The 20769-nt window shown below is 34.6% G+C and overlaps 2 protein-coding genes across 5 annotated transcripts; one reads left to right on the forward strand and one right to left on the reverse strand.

The window, feature by feature from the left end:
- The first annotated feature begins 1040 nt into the window (after nt 1-1040).
- Nucleotides 1041-9195, forward strand: LOC146910465 (E3 ubiquitin-protein ligase UPL4-like). Its single transcript, XM_085729438.1, has 18 exons — nt 1041-1197; nt 1938-2458; nt 2703-2813; nt 2976-3101; nt 3202-3369; nt 3756-3841; nt 3976-3997; nt 4174-4326; nt 4532-4653; nt 4743-5730; nt 5838-6830; nt 7025-7255; nt 7346-7450; nt 7805-7885; nt 8024-8092; nt 8172-8300; nt 8617-8700; nt 8798-9195. Exons 2-18 carry the CDS (start codon nt 2039-2041, stop codon nt 8861-8863), a joined length of 3954 nt encoding a protein of 1317 aa, XP_085585564.1. The 5' UTR covers nt 1041-1197; nt 1938-2038; the 3' UTR covers nt 8864-9195.
- A 471-nt stretch (nt 9196-9666) lies between these two features.
- On the reverse strand, nt 9667-18731 carry MCM8 (minichromosome maintenance 8). 4 transcript variants are annotated; one of them, XM_085724062.1, is made up of 18 exons: nt 18472-18731; nt 17990-18130; nt 17791-17908; nt 17445-17667; nt 17174-17337; nt 16180-16443; nt 15590-15685; nt 15261-15413; nt 14631-14701; nt 14426-14544; nt 13940-14069; nt 13197-13248; nt 12909-13092; nt 12634-12808; nt 11727-11897; nt 11530-11643; nt 11273-11345; nt 9667-9900 (listed from the first exon to the last, which is right to left on the reverse strand). In XM_085724062.1, the coding sequence occupies exons 1-17, from the start codon at nt 18664-18666 to the stop codon at nt 11295-11297; spliced, it is 2421 nt and encodes an 806-aa protein (XP_085580188.1). In that variant the 5' UTR covers nt 18667-18731; the 3' UTR covers nt 9667-9900; nt 11273-11294. The 4 variants fall into 4 exon arrangements, with proteins under 4 accessions (XP_085580188.1, XP_085580189.1, XP_085580187.1 ...); XM_085724063.1 differs by lacking the exon at nt 9667-9900 and adding an exon at nt 11021-11074; XM_085724061.1 differs by lacking the exon at nt 9667-9900 and having other exon boundaries at nt 11021-11345.
- Between the last annotated feature and the right edge of the window lie 2038 nt (nt 18732-20769).

A 20769-nucleotide genomic window follows, 5' to 3' on the forward strand; every position in this document is an offset into this window, starting at 1 on the left:
CTTTTTCTTCAGCAACGAAATCGATTAATTTGAAGAAAAAAATTGATTTAAATTAAATAGTTTCTTCCCTAAAAAAGATAAGAGTAGTTTTAACTTTTTTTCGTGTAAAAATTAAGGGTGGGAATATAAAATAACATTTTCTCATGGTAGTCCCAGCCTTTAAGCAAGCAAGTGGTTGCTGTGGTTATATTTTCTTCCAGGCTTGTATAAACTATAAATATAAATGCAACATCAATAATATTTTATTTTTTTATTTTTGTGGTCAAGACATCAATAATATTCTTAAATTCCAGTATTCTATTTGAGATGAAAAATCGAACATAAAGATACTAGCAACGCACTGATACTCAATAGCATGTATGATGTAATCTTTGACAAAGGAAAAAAGAGCATCAAGGCTAACAAATAAACCAGCTAATTCAAGAATCTTTTCACATAGATAGGTAAAGATTCAATCTGTGCACTTGAGCTTGATATAAAATTTTCATGTTGCTCATGATCACCATTAGATTGTGTCTGCTCAGCGGCGAAGTTAGCTAATTTTTTAAGAGGGGGTTAAGTGGGTGGCAAAACTAGTTTTTTTACGAAGGGTCAAATCTAAATGATTGAAATAAAATATATTTTAACCGTTGTTTGACGACTTTTATTGTTAACTAAGCTTCCTTTGTAGTTGCTTAAGAGATCAAAAGTGTCAAGATAAGACGGAATCCATTTATTAAACAAGTGGATATGACAGAATCCATCTATTAATTACAAGTGGATATTATATACCATTATATAAAATCCAACCAAAAATCCTCTATTCACTTTATATATTGTTGTAGAAGATGAAATGATTTAAGTTTGTTTGAGTAAAAAAAAAAAAGACTTTTTTTCACTAAAAAAGATTTAAGAGATAAATATTTAAAGATATACCAAATATATATTTAAATAATCTTAGAGATTTTCGGAAACATACAGTTAATTTCATCCAAAAATATATTTGGGCCTTTGTCCCTATAAGAAGGACTAGGGTTGCGATTATATTTTGTTCTCTAAGGTTACTTGCTACTCAGGCTCAAATCCTATTTGATTTTGGAAGTAAGAAGAAGAGCCAAATCACCATTAGTATTTTTTTTTCCTTCTTCTTATCCTGGTCTTCAACTTAACGTGTTTCTTCTCCACTGTTTCTCATCTTTTTTCCGGCTACAACGTAAAGTAAGTATTATCAACGGTATTGTTTATTAATGAATTAAGGGTGAATATTAGAGTATATCATAATAAATCATGAGTTTGTTGAAATAACAAACTTATGGTGGAAACTAGGTTTAGGTGGTTTGGACGTGTAAAGAGACTAGAGTAAACCATATGAAAATCAATCAAATTATTAGATAGAGGAAAACTTGGTAAAACTATAAGAGAAACTATTAAAACGGACCTAGCGATTAATAAGTTGGATAAAAATATGACATATGATAAAACATTACGATGTCGTTTGATCCATGTTTAACCACACTTGATGACATAAGGCTTGGTTGTTGTTGTATAGTTTTTGCGCTTTAAATGAGTCGAATTCCATTTTTGTGGTCAATAATGTTTTTTTTTTTTTTCCTACACTTTGGGCATTATTTTGTTCCTTTTCTTCTTTTAATAATGACACACGTACGCGTGTACATTGTTCTTGTGTTTGGTTTGTTTAGGCTGATCTTTCTCCAAGAACTCTTTTAGGAAGTTTTGTTATGTTATGTTGATGATTAATTTGACTAGTGGGGTAGTGTTGAAAATCAATAAAATTGATTACTTGTGCTATTTAAATTATGAGAGAAGCTTTTAATAATAGGGTTTGGTTGCTATAGATAGAAATTATGAACTTTCCTTCCAAAACATTACAGTATACTATTTTTGTTCTGAATTTATGCCAATGAATGAAAATCTGACTAAAGATTTTATCTATACAGAAGGTCTATTTTCAATGGGAAGTAGAAACAGTTGATTGGTAATCAAGGCATAATTTATAAATTTAAGACCAAGTTCTTCAAATTCATTAGTTCAAAACAAAATGAGTTCCACACACTCAGATCAGGAAACTGATGAATATCACAGTTGTGCAAGTTCTCCAAGTGATGTGCAACAACAAGATGTCTATGATCATAGGCAACATGGAAAAACTATATCAAGCTCAATTGCACAGACTGAACCTTCGGATGGAGTAGTTGCACTTACTAAATTTTGTAGAATTTTATCATGTTATAATCGAAATGGTTCAACCCGCGACACAAGTTTTGACTCGTTTCCCCCAAAACTTGTCAAATTGCTGAAGCATGACACTGACCCTGATGTAATCTTGTTGGCTGCAAGAGCTATCACCTATCTATGTGAAAAGATTCCTGAATTAGCTGGTTTATTTGTTAGCCTTGATGCTCTTCCTGTTTTATGTCAAAGATTACATACCTTTGAGTATCAAGAAGTAGCTGAACAGGTCTTTGTTTTGATGCTAGCTAACTAATTTTCTCATATTATTATATTAAAAATGCTAACAACGCACTTTTCAACACTCTTTTCAACGCTTTCTCCTGATAGTTGAAATTGAGTCCTACTGAATTCAAGTGGAGTGTGTTCAAAATAGAATGTTAAGAGTGTGTTGCTAGTGCCTTTCTGTTCATTTTTCATCTCAAATAGAATTACAGGAATTTAAGATTACTATTGATGTTGCATTTAAGCAGTGTATACAAGCCTTGGAAGAAATATCGCTACAACAACCAATTGCTTGCTTAAAAGCTGCGGCTACCATGTCTATTCTGAATTCTATTGATTTCTTCTCAACAAAAATACAAGTTAGCTTCTAACTGATCATTGTATATCATCATTTTTATATCAGAAGTGATCGTGATTTCTTGTCATACTTTATAATAACCGATTTAGTTTTGAACTTCTAGTTGTTGGAGTCATATAAGAATTATATTCATGCTTTACTTATTCTTCTACCTTTTCATCAGAGAGTGGCCATTTCTATTGTGGAAAGGATATATTTAGAGACACTACACTTTGAAAGCCCCTTCCCTTTAGTTTGCGTGGAGGCTATTCCAATATTATGCAATCTTCTTCAGTATGAGGATCCTCAGGTACCATTAATTGGATTAGAGATTATTATTTTTCAGTGTCTCATTTGTGAGTATATTTTACTTTTCTGATTTTTACTGATACGAAAATTTAATTCACCAGCTGGTCGAAAAAGTTGTTTCCTGCTTAATTATGACAGGGAAGTACTGTGCTGCTAAGTCGCCTGAAATGTTGGATGAATTTTGTGCGGATGGGTTGATTGAAAAAGTCATACATCTTTTAAGTTTAACTAATCAGAGCCAGAGAACCTTGTCTCCATTAATTTATACTGTAAGCAAAAAATTTGATTCGCCATTTTTCTCTTCTTCCTGTGGATTTTGAGAATGATAATATGATATAAAGAATCGATTCTTGGTTACCAGTATTATAATATACATGTGAGTTGTATTTATTTCGATTCATAACAAAACTCAATCTAAATGAATAATCGAGCTATCTATTTAGACATGAATCCTAACACCAATTTTTATTTTGTCATTTTGTTTTGTGACTTATCTTGAATTATTTTGACGTTCATACATAATATATCAACTAATGTTTTTGCGTATCACTTGTTTTAATTATATGTGTTCATCAGTTATAAATAGATTTGATTTACGATTCAAAAAATAGGTCTTCCGACTCACGATTTGATAACCATTAACTTTGCCTGGTAGGGATTGATAATATTTCTCGGTAATCTTTCTTCGGGATGTACGCAGTGTATTGATAGATATACTGCCTCTTCTTGGCCTCTCGAATAGTACATCGCCAATGCTGCTTGTTTGTGGAAGTCACATTATGGTATGCAGCTTATTCTTTGAATTTGTTTTATCTTTCTGTTGTATGATAACAATGTTGATTAATTTCATGTTTTCAAGTTTAGGTTCTATACAGTTATGATAAATTATCTGGTTATGTATATATAACAAGAATATGGAATATGGTGTTTATGTTTAATGTCTTAATTTCATGTTATACATGATTTTATTTTCTTAGTAATACCCTTGTACAAATAAACTAAGCTTGTATGAATTGTGAGTTTTCTTATTTGTAGTATAAAATAATAATTTGGGGATGGTTCTATCTTTCTAGGGATATGAAGTGCTCAAGCTGCTAAATGTGCTTCTTCCTTCGGTGACTGAAAATCAGAACAATCCTCTAGTGCTAGACAAAGAATCATTTTTAGCTGATCGCCCATATCTCATAGAAAAGCTTGAGATGGATGCACTTCCTCGGTTGATCCAGGTTGGTTGACTTTCTTGTTATTATCAAGGTTTTAAATTTTGGTTGTGCCATATATTGAGAAGAAGAATAAGGATCAAATGTGGTTGATGCGGCCTCAAAAGCAATTAGAGTCGTTGAGACATCAAAAACCTTGATATTGCAATATGAATCGTTGTTCCGGAGCTTTAAAAAAAACTACATTTTAATTTGTGCTTCACCCTTGCAGGTGGTTAAATCAGATCCAAGTACATATGTTTGCCATGGATGCCTTTCTGTTATTTACAAGATAGTTCATTTTAGCAAATCTTATAAGCTTGTAGAACTGCTCGAGAACACCAACATTTCAAGGTGAATCATGCATCTTTTTCTGGTTCATTTGGGTCGCAATATTAAATATAATTGTTTATGTAATTGACATTATCTGGTTTATACAACAGTTGTTTGGATAGAGTATTCACTCGAAAGGATAATCATGTGTTAATATTAGCCTTACAGATTGTTGAGTTAATCCTTCAGAAGTTTTCAGACAAGTTCATAAAGTTGTTTATTGAGGAAGGTGTCTATTTTGCCATTAAGTCACTTTCATCACCTGGGAAAACATCTTCACGATTGAATTTCAGTGAAAACTCTCATTCAAGAGTTGAGTGTCCATGTTATGCATTTTCTTATGGCCTATCTCCTGCATCTTCAAGCATTCGAATTTGCAAACTTGACAAAGATTTTATGCATAATCTTTCAAAGCACATTAAAGCAAAATATGTGGAACCAATATATGTTTTTAAAGGGTCGATGAACAATATTCCGCTGAAGCTCAGATATCTTTCTGTTGAATTGTGTAAATTGTTGAGCATTTCTGTTGATGATGACAACACACGCTCTCGAATTGAAGATGATATCAATGGTACACTGTGTGAAATTTTGAAGACGCTTAGTGGCAAAAAACAAGTTTCTGCTTTTGAATTTGTTCATAGTAGTATTATAGGTTCATTAGTTAAGTATTTAGTTCATGGTCAGTGTGTGAAGGAAAATGGAAGAGTAGTTATAGGTGTTGGTGATTTTGATGTTCTCATGGAAAAACAATTTGAGGGTTTGGCAAAGGCATCCTTGTCTGTTTCCAAGCATGTATCCGGAGACGCGCCCCTTTCTTCATTAACCAAGAACTTACAAAATGCACTAACTATTTCGGAGGCTTTCCCTGTTATTCTGAGTGGTCCACATGGACCAGAAGTGACAAGTTCATTTGCTACTGTCCCTAATAATTGTAACATTTCGTATCCATGCCTGAATATCCAATTTATTAAGGACGAGAGAGAAGCTTGCATTAAAGACTTCCCTGCTAAGTATCTTACTGTTGATCCTTTTTCTTCTTTGCATGCCATTGAAGGATACCTGTGGCCAAAGGTCAGAATGGAAAACCCTAAGCAAGTAAGATCATCATCCATTCAACTATCTTTGTAGCCTAATTACATGTCCACTCTTGTCATGTTGAGAGGAATTTAACATATATTAATTTTTGTGATCATATCTACCAGGATAATACAAAGCAAGAACAACTGTTAAACGTAGCAGGACAACAATTGGAGAAGAAGCACAAAAAACTAGTTTTCTATCTTGATGGACAAGAATTGGTTCATGAATTGTCACTGTATCAGACACTTCTATGCCAAATGCAAAAGCAAGATAAAACTTTTTCTGTTGCTAAACTGTGGAATCAAGTGCATACATTATGCTTTAGAAGGGCTGTAGAATCTAACACTAAAATCCTTCCAGAATATGTTTCTAATATTGAAACTGCGGCTACTTTATTTCTTCTTAAAAAAATTCATGCTTATTCTGTGGGGGAAGTTAAAATCCCGAGTAACCTAAAATCATCACTACTTTCTTTTGAACAGGATGAGTTTTTGAACAAGAAGTTGATAGAGAAGTTGGAACAACAAATGGGGGATCCTTTGGCATTATGCATTGGAGCTATGCCCTTTTGGTGTTATCAATTGATGATCTCGTGTCCCTTCCTGTTTAGTTATGTGACAAGATGCAAGTTCTTTAAATTGGCGACATATGGCCAGCCACAGAACCAAGCTCAAGGGTCTAACAGTGACCCTGGAACAATGAGAGACAGAAGATTGAGCCTCAGTGGATTGCCACGCAAGAAATATCGAGTTTTTCGTGACCGAATTTTGGAGTCTGCTGCACAAATGATGAACCAACATGCCTCTCGAAGAGTTGTTCTTGAAGTGGAGTATGATGGTGAGGTTGGCACAGGTTTTGGACCAACTTTGGAATTTTATACCTTAGTCAGTAAGGAGTTTCAAAAGCCCGGTTTAGGCATGTGGAGAGAGGATACTCAGCATGGTCTCTTTCCTCGCCCATGGTTGAAAATGCAAGAAGAATCTAATGGTCTAAAGTTTTCTGAAGTACAAAAGAAATTTGTCCTTTTAGGTCAAGTTGTTGCTAAAGCTATTCAAGATGGTCGGCACTTAGATCTCCATATCTCCAAAGCCTTCTATAAACTTATTCTTGGAAAGGTAAGTGGTTAAATATTTAACTTCATATGAGTTTGCTATCAAACAAGCTACCATTTTATATCAGTTGGCGCTTTAGGTTAATACAATAAAAATAATTAAAGGATATATATATATATATATATATTTGGACTGAATAACATACTAAAACATTCCTTCAAAAGAATCATATCACCCAAATTTAACTGTCTTTGTAGAAACTCTCTCTATATGACATTCAGTCATTTGATCCTGAGCTTGGCAGTACGCTGCTGGAGTTTCATGCACTCGTTAACCGGAAAAAGCAATTAGAATCTGATTGTAAAGAGAACTCCATGTCGGAAAGTGATTTAACCTTTAGAAATAGCAAAGTTGAGGATCTTTGTCTTGATTTCTCTCTTCCTGGGTATGATCAAACTTTTCTTGGTGACGGGCCTAATCGCTCAATGGTAAGGCATTGCTTTGATAAATAACTTAATTCTACTTCCATTTAGTATTTATTAAATTACAAACTTGTGTACATTTTTCCTTGTTGGTAGGTAAATATGAGTAACTTGGAGGATTATGTTTCACTTGTTAAGAATGCCACCGTGGGATCCGGAATTTCATGTCAACTACAAGCTTTTAGACTTGGCTTTAACCAGGTATGTATTACTACTTACTTTCTGCAAAATACTTTTCATTCAAGTTTAGTGGTTATTAAATTTTTTATGTCCTCTATCGATTTGACACCAAAAATCATGATCAGCATATGTCACATAAACTTTTAAGTGATGAGGCATCCATGTGAATGCTACATGGCATGTGTTAGACCTAAATTTTTGTCTGTCTGGCAAAACAAAGCGCCAAAGAATCAATTCTTGAAACTAAAATAAGTTGGGATCAAATATAAGAGAAAATTTTAATACGAACTGAATTTGAATGAGAGAGATAAGGACAAAAACATATTTATCCTTTATATTTAATGATGACACACATGAAATGCGCTTGTTTTTCAGGTTTTCCCCATCGAACATCTTCGCGTATTTAGTGAAGATGAACTTGAGCTTATACTATGTGGGGAACCGAATTCTTGGACTGTATGTATAACTTTTATTTTACCTTTTTCTTTACCAAATTGCATGTGCATGCATCATTCTTCTTCTATAACGATGTAGATAGCAAAATACATTTACATTTTTACAAACTGAACGGTAATGGTGTCTTGTTGTTAATAGTTCAATGATCTTTTGAAGCACTTTAAGTTCGATCATGGATACACTGCTAGAAGTCCTCCCATCATGAATGTAAGCAAGACAATTATGTTGTACTAGTGTGGTATTAATGTTTTTAACTTGAATCTCATTATGTTGTGGAATATCTTAGTTGCTAGAAATTCTTCAAGAGTTTAATAATGAAGAACGACGAGCGTTTGTACAGTTTGTCACTGGGTCGCCTCGACTTCCTCCAGGAGGATTAGCATCTCTAGATCCCAAGTTGACGGTTGTCCGAAAGGTATGTAAATGTTTTATTTTAAAAATTAAGAAGAATGGGACCCGTGAAAAGCGCAGGCATAACAAGTGCAGTCAAATATATAAATATTATCTTGGAACTTCTGCATTCAACTTTTTAAAAGATATAAAAGAGTTATTTTCAACACAAAATTAGTAAAAATCTGAATTAATTAACCATAAATGAATTCAAGTAGGTTTCAAACTCTTACAACTAATATAACCACAATTCAAACTTTTGAAACTAACTTACTAATATCTTTTTATAACAAAATTTTATAATGTATTGATCTAATTGATTTCATTTGCTATTTTGACAGATTTCCTACAACCACACAGACACAGACCTGCCTAGTGTGATGACTTGTACAAACTATCTCAAGCTACCTCCGTACTCATCAAAAGTATACTATCCTTTGTTTTACTATGTTCAACTTAAATTTGAAAGAAGGAGTTCTTAAATTTGAGCCTAAACAATATTTTGCCACAATTCATTTTCAGGAAAGGATGAAACAGAAGCTCTTGTATGCCATAACAGAGGGACAAGGATGTTTCCTCTTTTCATAACTTCATTGTCTTGACGTCATGTGGTGCCAATCGGATACTGGTAGTTTTGTTGCTTTAGGATGCGGCGTTGACTATAATTTTTCGTGGACGCATCAACATAATTTTTTTGTTGATCCTTCGGTTTTTTGAAGAAGGGGTCAGAGTAATCTGAAATTCGTCCGAGAGATAAGTAAAGTCTTACTGAGAATTGTTCTATCATGGGGCTCAGGTTCTCAAGGACGGCCTGTCTTTTACTGAAGATCATTAACCATTTGAGTTCAACCATTTGTTATCATTATCAACATAAATAATTTTATTGTTATTATAATTTTATTTTAGGAAAATTCTCGTCATTGAATTAATCGCACGCCATCTTTAGAAATTCCAGGCACGACAGAATATGACACATATTTTTTTTTTAGAGGAACGGGATACGATACATGGTGGGTAGGGTTTTATGCTTAAAAAAAAAACACATGGTTAAAATAACAAGGAACAACGAAGGCAAAGAATTGGAAGTAGTTTGTTTTGAAGCAAGGAAAAATTGTAGTTAGAGAAAATCATGATGAAGTTGGAATTATGATTAACGGCTTAGATTCATTCCTACGGATTCTTGCACCTCGTAACAATTAACATTTCTTTTAAGAAAAACCGATACGTTATTTGAAATTGGTTTTAGTTCTACAAAAAATATTTTGTTGAGAGGCTAAGTAGATTAGTATGTTTTTTGAAATTGATCATTTAGTCATGACTCGTGAGATTTACAGAAAAAATAAAAATAAATAAATCAACTATCAACTGCATTCAACTACAAGAGGCATATGTAATATCGACGCTTTACGTCAAAAACATGTTTAAAGTCGGCACGTAATTACATTCAAATATTTCATTTTCTAAAAATTATTACCGGGTGTCAATGCAATGTCTGCATCGTCGGTATTTCATAGATTGAGACTGATATCTCAAGTCACCTCTTGTTCAAAAAATATATATATCTCAAGTTAGGTAGATCGACATTAACCAGCAAAGCTCTCCCTCGTTTGTTGTATTCCTAGTTCCTAGAAGAAGAAAAAAACAATGCAGGGTAGTGAGTAAATTGTATTGAAGTTTTACTAATGATTATAAGAACACAACTACAATTGGTTGAAAATTTATAAGAGATATCGTACGAACTTTTAGTTTATTTAAGCAACTTCTTTTTTTGGTTACTAAGCAACTTCTTTGAAAATTATTATTTATACAAATTTTAAGCAAATTTTATTATAATTGATTTTTTTAATGTTTCAGTGCTTATTTAGGTGGCTTTTAATAGAAGAATTGAGTCCTTTGTTATTGTTGAACTGACAACGTTTAAAACAGAGAGAGAAAGTTTTAGGGTTCTTTGGAAGGGGAAAAAAAAAAATAAACAAGACAGAAAGTGTGGATTTTGAGATTGAGAGAATGTAAATGAAGTAGAGGAAAATTGAATGTAGGGGATCCAGATCCTTAAACGCGTCACTATATATAATAGATTGCGTGAATGTTTGATTCTACGGTGACAAAAGTTGATTTTGAGTGACTTGATTCTAGTAAATATTGAGTTGAAAGTAAAGTGATTTACGTTTGTATATATTCATGTAAAAGTGAGTTGAACAATATATTTGAGTATAAAAATTAATTCTAGACTTAGAAACTACAATTTCTAACTTCAAGTAGAATTAATTTTGAGGAAAAATCAATTATACTCTAGATGAACCAAACATGTCAAAATCAATTCTACCACTAGAATCATATTTTGTTTGGGTAGGTCTGCTAGAATCGATTTTGTCTCCTTGAGTGGAACAAAATATACATTTCATCTTATAGGTAGCTGAGTAACGGTGAGGATCAAGAAGGTGATCCATGGATTAGGTGCATATTCGTCACTATAATTCCTAATCAACATTGTAAGTAAAAATATATAATTAGATTAAATAAAATTGAGTAAAAGTGAGATGGTGATGTAAGGATTGAGACGCTGTCGCCACATTAACTCCCAATCAACAATACATATTTTGAAAATGCACTTATATTGTTTTATCTTCTTTTTTTGATAAAATATATTGTTTCATCTTTCATTATATGGTTGTTTACTTGATGGCAAACAAATAGATAATTGGTTAAGGATTCAAATTCTAACTATTGTGAACCAAAAAAATCTGATTGGTAAAGGACTGTCTATCTTTAAAGATTGCACAATACAGCATAACTGTCCTGTAATTACATGGGAGATTATCAGATTAATTTTCTCGTCCCTTTGAAATTGCATATTCGATGACAATCATCATAAGACGTAGCACATTCTCAGAGTATTTCGGGAAAGGGAACTTTGGTATAAGATAAGGTACACACTTTTTTTCAGATTCTTAAACACAACAAATTAACGAAAAGCTTTTACATTTAATCACTGACCTGTACATAACAAAACTTCAGTTTAGCCCCTTGACCTAGACGACTGGCTCCGTGAGTACGAAGAGGATAATACCTGCATGTGTCAAAAGGATTCTCTTGTCACCAAAATTTTAACACTTTTCTTCCCCTTATAGAGGTGGCTAGGAAGGGATAGGTAAGGCATTATAGATTCTTGGAGTATGAAAGAGTTGCACATTAATAAGATGGAAATCATCAAACAAACCGCTATAGAGTGGAGAGTAAAAATCTCATCGCACCTGGTATGTCTTTGGTCCTTTTTTGAGTAGATAACCAACGCTGTTTAAATTTTCGATGAAAGTATCCATATCAGGTACTTTCAAGGAAATCCTATCAGCCAGACTGTATATTTCCTGAAAAGTAAACAACGCATACGTCTTTTGTCGAGAACAAAAACAATTGAAAGCAAATGCAGGGAAAAATAGAAAGTACATACAGATACTGAAAAGCAATCTTTCTGTTCCAGCTCCGATTGCTTATTAAGGGCATTTAGAAAGCGTTTTGCTTCTTTCTGTTGACTCATCCCCCCGCTTCGACCAAAATCAACAACCCCATGCTCATCAATATATTTATCATACAGGGATTCCTTCATGATTTCAACGACATCCTGCACGATGTAACTACAGGAATGACTAAAGGAATTCGTGACAAGAAAAACTTGGTCGTTTAAACTTTATGAACATAACAATTCAGCTGTTGACATACTCCTCAAATTGATATTCCGAAATCTATAAAATTATTGTTGCATGACTTTAAAGTAGAGGCTGGAAATAAAATTTTGGCATGTTCCACGTTGTATTGAAACCTTAATTATGAACAGAAGACATTGGTTTCCTATTCGGGTTAAATATGTTTGTAGTCCCTACAAAGTTACAAACTTTCAAGTTTAGTCCCTACAAAAAATTTATTCACTTTTAGTCCCTATTTGTATTTTACAGGGACTATTTTGGAGGACTAAAAATATCCATTTTTTGTAAAAAGTTTTCAAAATAGGGACTATTATTACAAAGTACAATATTTTGAAGGACTAAAATTACCACTAAAATTTTACAGGGACTAAACTAAAAAACTCATGATTTTGTAGGGACTAAAAACATATTCGACCCTTTATAATCTAAAAAAAAAAACTGGAAATATTGTTATTTGTTAACCTAATAAAATTGTTTCCCTTTCAACTCTTTGCAAAGATTATTAATTTTTCAAAGAGCTTTTCATCTATATACGAATGGTAGCATATTGGCTGCTCCAAGTTAGCCTTTACGAGTTCTTGATTAAAGTTGAAGAACCAAAAGAGGATTGGTGCTATTAACATTATTCCGGTCAAACTTAAATGTAATACTAACCATTGCATCCTGAGCCGTTATTTCTACTCTCAAGTCCAGCCGAGCTCGAGCTTCGGCTAGCCTTACTAGACTTTCCAGCTGCCTTGCTGTTATAGGAGTACCATCAGCAGAAACATTGTGATCTCTAAGTTTTAGGTAAAACTTTTGTATGATATCTGCCGCGGGCTTGGACATCCTTATTAAGAGAAATCAGGAAGAGGCATAAAATAAATACTGCGAAATTTCCTGAGGGAATACTTAGACAGAGTCAGAAGGTAGATATGACATTGAATCACCTGGGAAAGACATAACTCCTTGCATAAGCAATGTATTTGCGAAGAAGTTGACCAGGTAATGGAACAAAATCACTGTCTCTTCGTCTGTCAAGTTTCAACCTTGAAATTAAAGAACCAGATCCTACACCCAAATCTACGCCTTCAACATTCTGTGATGCAGAAGCTCTTGAATCAGAAGGTGGATCTGGTCAAGAATATATTCCATTAGTGAATCTGGAATTGTCAAAATGCAGCATACACTAGTCTAGCCAATCTAAACTATAACGTAAGAGGGAGAGGAGAGATAACCTCCACGTCGCTTTTTAGATGCCTGTGAGTGTTGCCCGGACCCAGCATGAAGCTGCAAGAAACATTTGAAACGTCAATCTTTAGTGCCCAGAAAACCATGTAGAAACATGGGTCAAATGAAAAATAATAAGCCAAGAACATTGATTTGGTAAAAATGTGAAAATATTCAGCTTTTGTACACCGAGAAAATATATTGTCCTACGACATAAACACCCAAATAAAATATGCAGAGAACACGGTATGATTGCATCTAAGTCATTTGGCAAAAAAAATTCCATTTCAATATTCTTATAACTCTTCCCGCATTTTTCTGTTGGTCTGTGTGTGTATCATGCCGTATCTTTAATACACCATATGTTCAAAATTATTTACAGACTTAGGTCATTTACTTGAGAAGAAGAGTAGCTTCTAGATCAAGAAATCCTAGAATAATTTGCAGAAATGAAAATTACAAACAGCTAATAATTCATATCCTTGATACAGACAAGCAGATACATGTGTTTAGTTAATTTTTAAACAAACTACAGTTTGGAGATAGCCTCGTCTAACAACTGAAAATTCAAACCGTTAATGAAAACTCAGTCAGTAATACACTTAATCATCATTACTAAAGTTGTTATTTATTAAAATGCATCAATATGAGAAGCAAATAAGTCATGCCATCAACCATGAATAAGATATGAATGTCATCTAGTTTATGTACAAAAGTGAACGCCCACACAAAGTAAGATGATAAAACTTACTGACATAATGTGCTCTGAGACTCGCTTGTCCAAAAGTTCATCAGGCTTGTCCAGCAATATGAAAATTAAATCAAAACGGGACAATAGCGCAGCACTCATTTTCAAATTTTCATTTACAGTTTTCGCCCGACTGTGATTTTCATTTAAAGAAACTGTCAGAACAAATTCTTTGCTTGGTACATGACTGGCATTATGTGATAGTAAAGAGGAAATGTTTAGAGTGGTGGTATAGGATGGAATGGAATAGTCTGGTTATATTTTAAAAAATTGATGTCAGACCATTCATTTCCACTCTTTTCCATCCTACACCACCGATTGAAGGAGAAATTCGAAGTGAGGGATATAAGTGAACTTATATAACTTACGGCAATATAGTAATATATGTGTGTGTGTGTGTGTGTGTGTGGATAAATCCGAGATAGAAAATTAAAAATAAAATAGGCCACTAAGGAAAATTGAGGGGATAATGAAAGTTAAAAACGTTACTTATAATGACCACCAACAGGGTTTGCAGCTGCTAAGACTGAAGTACGGGATGATAAACTTGCTACCAATCCCGCCTTTGCAATAGAAACACACTGTTGCTCCATTGCCTCCAGTAAAGCCTGTATAGTTAGAAAATTGCAATAAGGCTTCAGTTAAGATATACTAAAGTAACCAGAAATTGACCACCAGTTACCAGAGAACAAACCTGATGCTCTGAGGTCATTTTATCAAACTCATCAATACAACACAATCCACTGTCAGCCAGCACCATAGCACCTATCAGGAAATGCAACAATTATTCACAGAAAATAATAACTAATTTTTGCAAACGATCACAGAAAAATCAGTTACACCCAATCATATCCTTATCTATAGCATACAAAAAAGAACATTTTCCGCCTCTTCTCCACTTCATAAAAAATTCATTATGTCAGATAAACTAACGAAAATCTGCAGAGCTCAAGGAAATAGAGACAAGCACCAGAAAACTATCAACTATGTCATCATTCAGCCTACCACCAAGGAAGCAACCCATATTACTTGGACATAAAAGAACTGCTGCTAACTTAGCTTCCTGACTTATTGAATATACTCTTTACGATCCACGTTTATCATATAGAAACAAAGATTTCAACATATGGAACACAGAAGAACAATTTGAAGAAATAAACAATAAAAGGTAACACAAACACAATTCAAAGTCATATCCATAGAGTACTATCAATCATGACCAATTAGTAGTAATCCACTAATTCTGGAAATATTACAGTGCACACTGAATCTTGAGTTCACAATTTCATCGAGTGCAACATAAAAAGAATTTAAAAGCATATACCCGCCTCAAAAGCATAGTCATTTGTCATAGGATCCTTCACTACAGCTACTGTGAGGCCAGCTTTGGTTGTGGCGTTACCACAGACATAGATACCACGTGGAGAAACAGCTGCTGCTGCTTGTAACAACTGGCTCTTACCTAGACCAGGATCACCTAGAAAATAGAAATTGCAATACAGCCAGTTTGTAAATTTATATCCTGTCTCCATTTTGCAAACTTCTAATTGAAGAAAGCGTTTTTTATACAAATAAATCTACTCCTCAGTAAGAAAAAACATTTCTGAAGGTTTGATTCCATTCAAAATTGCAAAGGAAAGACATTAAGCATACCTACAACTATGACATGAATATCTCCCCTCACAGGAACCTTATTCTGATCCATAGAATGCCTCCGTACGCCGCCAAATAATGATAGAGTTATCCCAGCTGTCATAAACAACAAACTATTATTTGATTTCCCCCTTGATTGCCAGTTTCAGAACATATATCCCAAATAATGACATCGAAGTATCAGAAAAAGCTGCAGTCACGTTCTTCCCAAACAATTACTAACAATGTACATGCCAGCCATGAGATTAATAAGTCACGGAAATGAACAAAAATACGATGGGCTAGCGACATTATGAACTTACTAGCAAGGCTATACTAACAATTACGGAAGATATAAGAACATGTAGCCAAACAAGCGAGTAAAAGAGTGGACAGGGGCATGAAACTTCTGTCACTTCAGGGTCCGAGAAAAAGAAGGCGTGCACAATCTTATCCTGAATGGAGAGGCTATTTCCAGCAATAGAACCAATGAACACCAGAACCAAGTCACAAGACAGTAATGATACATTAGTCGTTGCGCTAAGGTTCGCCCTCTCACCAAACAAGTGACTGAGGGAGGAGGCACATTTCATAATGAGATGCATATTTACCTTTAACAAGCTCATGTCCATAGATGGAAGGGCATATAGAGTGAAGGATTTGGCGAAATAAATCTGGACCGTGCTCCTCTGCAAATTTCACAACAAATTCTAAATCCTTTGAAGAAAACGAAAACAAATCAAACAGCTCAGTTGGTCTAGCTTTGGCATGAGAGTCTTGTGAATCATCAGGTATGGACTGTGACTTTGAATTCACTATGGATACAGCTTCAAGATACAAATAGTAAAATCCTTGGTTTCTGTTCTTTGACTTCCCTGAATAAATACCCACAAGCTACATCAGATACTATATGTGGCTCAAAAAAGAACAAGTTTACATTTTATTTAAAGTGGCTGAGATAATTAATGCAGGTATAACTCTTAGCCTGACCTAACGATAAATATTTGTCTAACTAACCCAATTACCCAATAAAGAACAAAAACATGAATACTTTGTAGTAGATTAGTACACAAATCCTTGTGCCAAGTGATACTGTCGGTTATTGATAGGTAAGTCTAAATAATTGGTGTAACCGCATCTACCAGTATACTAAATTATGAAATAATTGGTATCATGTATCTTAGATAAAGGTTTGCTAATAGGACTAATTTTCTTTAAAATCTAATGTTGTAAGTTTTAAAGTAGCATACTTCTTGTGCATCAAGTTTTGACAACAGGAAAGGAGTTATGTGGCGTGCTTTACAGAAGAATATTATATGATGCTAAGACACTGTCATTATCCATATTACATATTTCACCTTAGTAAAAATTAATCTGTTTACCGCCAAAGTTATTTGTCACCTTTACTAAAAATTAATCTGTTTACCACCAAAGTTATTCGTCATTTATTGTCCAAACAATACAGTATTAATATAGCTTGGTTATCTTTGCTCACAAACTTTAGCATGCCTTCACAGTTCACATCAACATCCAAGCAAGTTGTAACTTGTAATGCAAGCCAGCATGTTAGGTGGATAACTAAAACAAGCAGTTAGAAAACCATACCTCCTCCAATATCCATGTAATTGTTAATTCCTCTAATAATTCCAGTAACCGTCACCACATCTCCAGGAATGCATGAATCAACGAGATCGTGAGTAAGTTCACATTCCACTGTTCGAGGCACTCGTCCTTCCTCGTGATCTTCATGTTTTAATAATTCTTGAACCCTAGTTTGGACGTGCATTTAAAACGGGTTTCAAAATGAATGAGTGGGGATGGGAGGTAGCCAAAATATGTAAATGAATAGAGATTATGAGTTAAGATCTAGCCTCACCTTATTTTCTGAAAATCAATAGTTTGAGCAGTAGATCGCAATGGATTGAAATTTTTGCTTTTGCAGCCATTCAAATTGCAAGTTGATGGGGGTGAAAATTTTCCATCGGGAAATATACGTGTAATACTTTGTTTGCACTTGATGCATTCAAAACTCATTTCTACCACAAGAGGCCTGACGGTGCTGGCTTTCACGGCAGTACCACGCACTGAGACAAGCTTGTCTGTCAAATCAGCAAATGATGTTACAATGCCTAATTTTTTTTCTATACAACAGAAAAACCTCAACTATAGCAAGGAAGCACTGGGAAGGGGGAAAAAAACACTACAATGGTTTTATGGTATACCAATGTAAGCTGCTTTTAAATTCTTCAGTGCAATCATGGTTTCAGGACAGTTATGAAGGCGAATGTCTACTTTTGCAGCAAGCTCCGGCTTGTCACTCTCCCATTTAGAAAGCAAAACCTGTTTCAAGTCATAGAAAACCTTGGTCAAGCGTAAGAGATGCACGTATTTGTAAAATAACAGAAGTGACTTCAAACATACCGTATGAACGGCAACACTCATGCATAAGAGAGCAAGTTTAGGTTTCTCCGTTAACATTTCGTAAAATTCCTCAACATGACACGTATTTTTGAGCTGCTGAAAATCAAGTGACAATACATAGTTTCCATATTCATTTCTCACCTGTCAACATAATTTGAAAGTTATACAACTTACACCAAGGATGGATGATAACAGCAATCAAATTACTTTCCCATTTCAGACACTTAAATTGATAAGCACTTATTGAATAAGCACTTAATTGTATATCCGAACGTGATAAGCACTTATTCTTAGAAGTCCAAATTATCAAAATATAAAGATGCCAAAATCTAATTAAAAACAAATACGAATAAAATTGCACAGATTTTTTTTTGAAAAATCAAAATTGCACAAATTAGAAACCTAATATTGAACTATAATAGTTGAACTTTGAAATTCCTAACTAACATGAGATGAAATGAGAAGTGGAGAAAATGAAATACCTGAGAAACGATGTTTTGGCCTATGGAAGAAGAAAAGAAGGAAAAGAGAGAAGAAGTGAGGTTGAGCCAGGTTTGTTCAACAGTGAACAGTTGTTGAGGAAAGTAAAAATCCATTAACTCGAATGAATTCATGGAAAGTGATTCGGAACCATATCGGATCCTCTGCTCTGTCATCTCTTCCGCCGTTCCTTGCATTCCGTATTCGGCTTAGCGTCTCCGTGTCCTTGCGTTCGCGGTGATTGATAGTCGCGGGAAAATGTGAAGATTGAAATGAAAGGTGAATTCGATTTTATCTGAGTCACGATTGGGCTTTTTTGCACTAAACCGCCAAATATTGAAATTACCTCCGTCCCAATTTAATTGACACAATTTTGTTTTTCACACATATTAAGAAAAATGTATAAATAAAGGGGAAAGTGGAATTTTTTTTTTTTAAGCAAAAAGAAAATCCATTAAAATAAAAAGAGATACAGAGACTGGGGGACATAAAACCTAACCCAGGTAAAACCCAAAAAGGGGATACAACGTTATAAATCAGACCAAGCAAAACAGTCCTAAAATATCCTAACAAAAATTCACCGATCATGAGCATAACCCAGCGAACCCGTGTACGGGGACGAAACCTGATTACAAAAAAATATGAAGAGTGAACATTCGTCAAAAACAATTAGGATTTAAGTTTAGCAAATGGATTGACCGCCAACACGGTAACAAATCCAAGTGCCAACAACTCCCTGCACAAGCAGCAAGCATAAAACTCTTTCGAGCTCGACGAACCAGAGTGTAAGCGAACAAGTTGCCTTGAAACCTGCAGATCTCAACAGATCTGGAATCATCAGAGAGTCAAGCAAACATTCCACCAAACACAACAAGTTACGATTCGACGCGTTAGAACTCAGATCGAGGGATGAGTCCAATACGTTAGTAACCAAACAGACCCTTTTGGGTTTAACGGAACCGGACCCTTTCGGGTTATTGAAACCAAACCAAAAAAAGGCAAGATCTGATGCCACCACCCAATCTCGTACCAGAAGCACACAAAACCACAAAACAAACAACAACGTACAACAACACAAAACGAAAAACAATCAAACAACAACAAAGCAGCAAGAAAACGGCGAAAGCCGAGCCCGGACAGATCTGAAAGGCAAGATGCACCAAGAAACAGTGAACCAACCCATAAAGAATCTGAAGCGAGCAAGAACAGCCACCGGCCAACAAACCCCAAACCCACTACTCGGCTCTGAACCTTTAACCACCAACCAAAATCAGAAGCTTTCCAACAACAACCTTCAAACGACGGCGAAAAACGACGGCGGAGGAGCAAGCTGGATCGCCGGATCTTGAAGGAGGAGACATGGAACGGAGTAACGGATAGTAAAACCCGCTGTCCGAAAAGTAGATCTGGGGGAAAGATGGTGCGGAGGGTCGACCACCACTCCTCGCACCACCAAAAGAGAAAGGTTACATGGTAGGAGGCCGCAAGCGGCAGATTTGGAAAAAGGGAGAGAAAATGGCGGTTTGGGAAAAGTTAGTGAGAGGTCAGAGAAGTAGTATATATTGTATTGGGAATGATAAAAGTAGTATTATTTAGTGTTATATTGTATTGGGAATGATGAAAGTTGTATTGAAAATTGAAATGGGTCAGTTATTTTGGGACACTTTTTTTTAGAAAATGGGTCAGTTATTCCGGGACAGAGGGAGTAATTTTTTTCCCGAAAATTATATAATTCAAACCAAGTTAGATTTGTGTTTGGATTATATAATCCGACATGTTTTTTTCTTCTGAATTTTAGTTAATTGTGTATAAATGTCATTTTGCATGTTTCAAATATAGACCGTGTAGACCACATTAGAAGTGAAATAGCTAACGTGAGCGGATGTCATTGGCTATAACGAAAGGCATGGTAGGCCCAGGGCCAGGGGTCGTAGTACGATGGATCTGGACCATCTTTGGTGCACGAGACTGAGCCCGAGCCCCAACAATAACATGTTGAGGTTGAGGATAATTAGGACAATTTTGAAGAAGAGACGATTGTCAACGATGATGATCATATACGAAAGACTATGGGAGGGATGACTCTCGGGGTGGCCATGCTACCCAATATAATTATAGGAATGGTTTTTCTATCATGTGCAAATTTACACATGTTAAGAAATTTAAAATGACAAGTTAGTTTTGGAACGTGTGCGTTTTATATTAAATATATATAAAAAATTAAGAAATTAGATATATAATTTTTTAATAAATAATTGATGTCAGACGAATCTTTTTTATAAATATACATTCACACTGTT

Source organism: Medicago sativa, chromosome 7, assembly GCF_051527215.1.
Source record: "Medicago sativa cultivar Bolivia chromosome 7, Bolivia_mono, whole genome shotgun sequence".
Lineage (NCBI taxonomy): Eukaryota > Viridiplantae > Streptophyta > Magnoliopsida > Fabales > Fabaceae > Medicago > Medicago sativa.

What these genes read in the sequence shown, in the direction of transcription:
- LOC146910465 (XM_085729438.1), top strand. Translation starts at nt 2,039, where the DNA reads ATGAGTTCCACACACTCAGATCAGGAAACTGATGAATATCACAGTTGT. An exon ending in TTAGACTTGGCTTTAACCAG is followed by an intron (nt 7,451 to 7,804) that starts GTATGTATTACT and finishes CTTGTTTTTCAG; the next exon opens with GTTTTCCCCATCGAACATCT. An exon ending in GAAGTCCTCCCATCATGAAT is followed by an intron (nt 8,093 to 8,171) that starts GTAAGCAAGACA and finishes GGAATATCTTAG; the next exon opens with TTGCTAGAAATTCTTCAAGA.
- MCM8 (XM_085724062.1), bottom strand. Translation starts at nt 18,666, where the DNA reads ATGCAAGGAACGGCGGAAGAGATGACAGAGCAGAGGATCCGATATGGT. An exon ending in TGGACATGAGCTTGTTAAAG is followed by an intron (nt 15,686 to 16,179) that starts GTAAATATGCAT and finishes TGTTTATGACAG; the next exon opens with CTGGGATAACTCTATCATTA. An exon ending in AGGAGTTATGTCTTTCCCAG is followed by an intron (nt 12,809 to 12,908) that starts GTGATTCAATGT and finishes TCTCTTAATAAG; the next exon opens with GATGTCCAAGCCCGCGGCAG.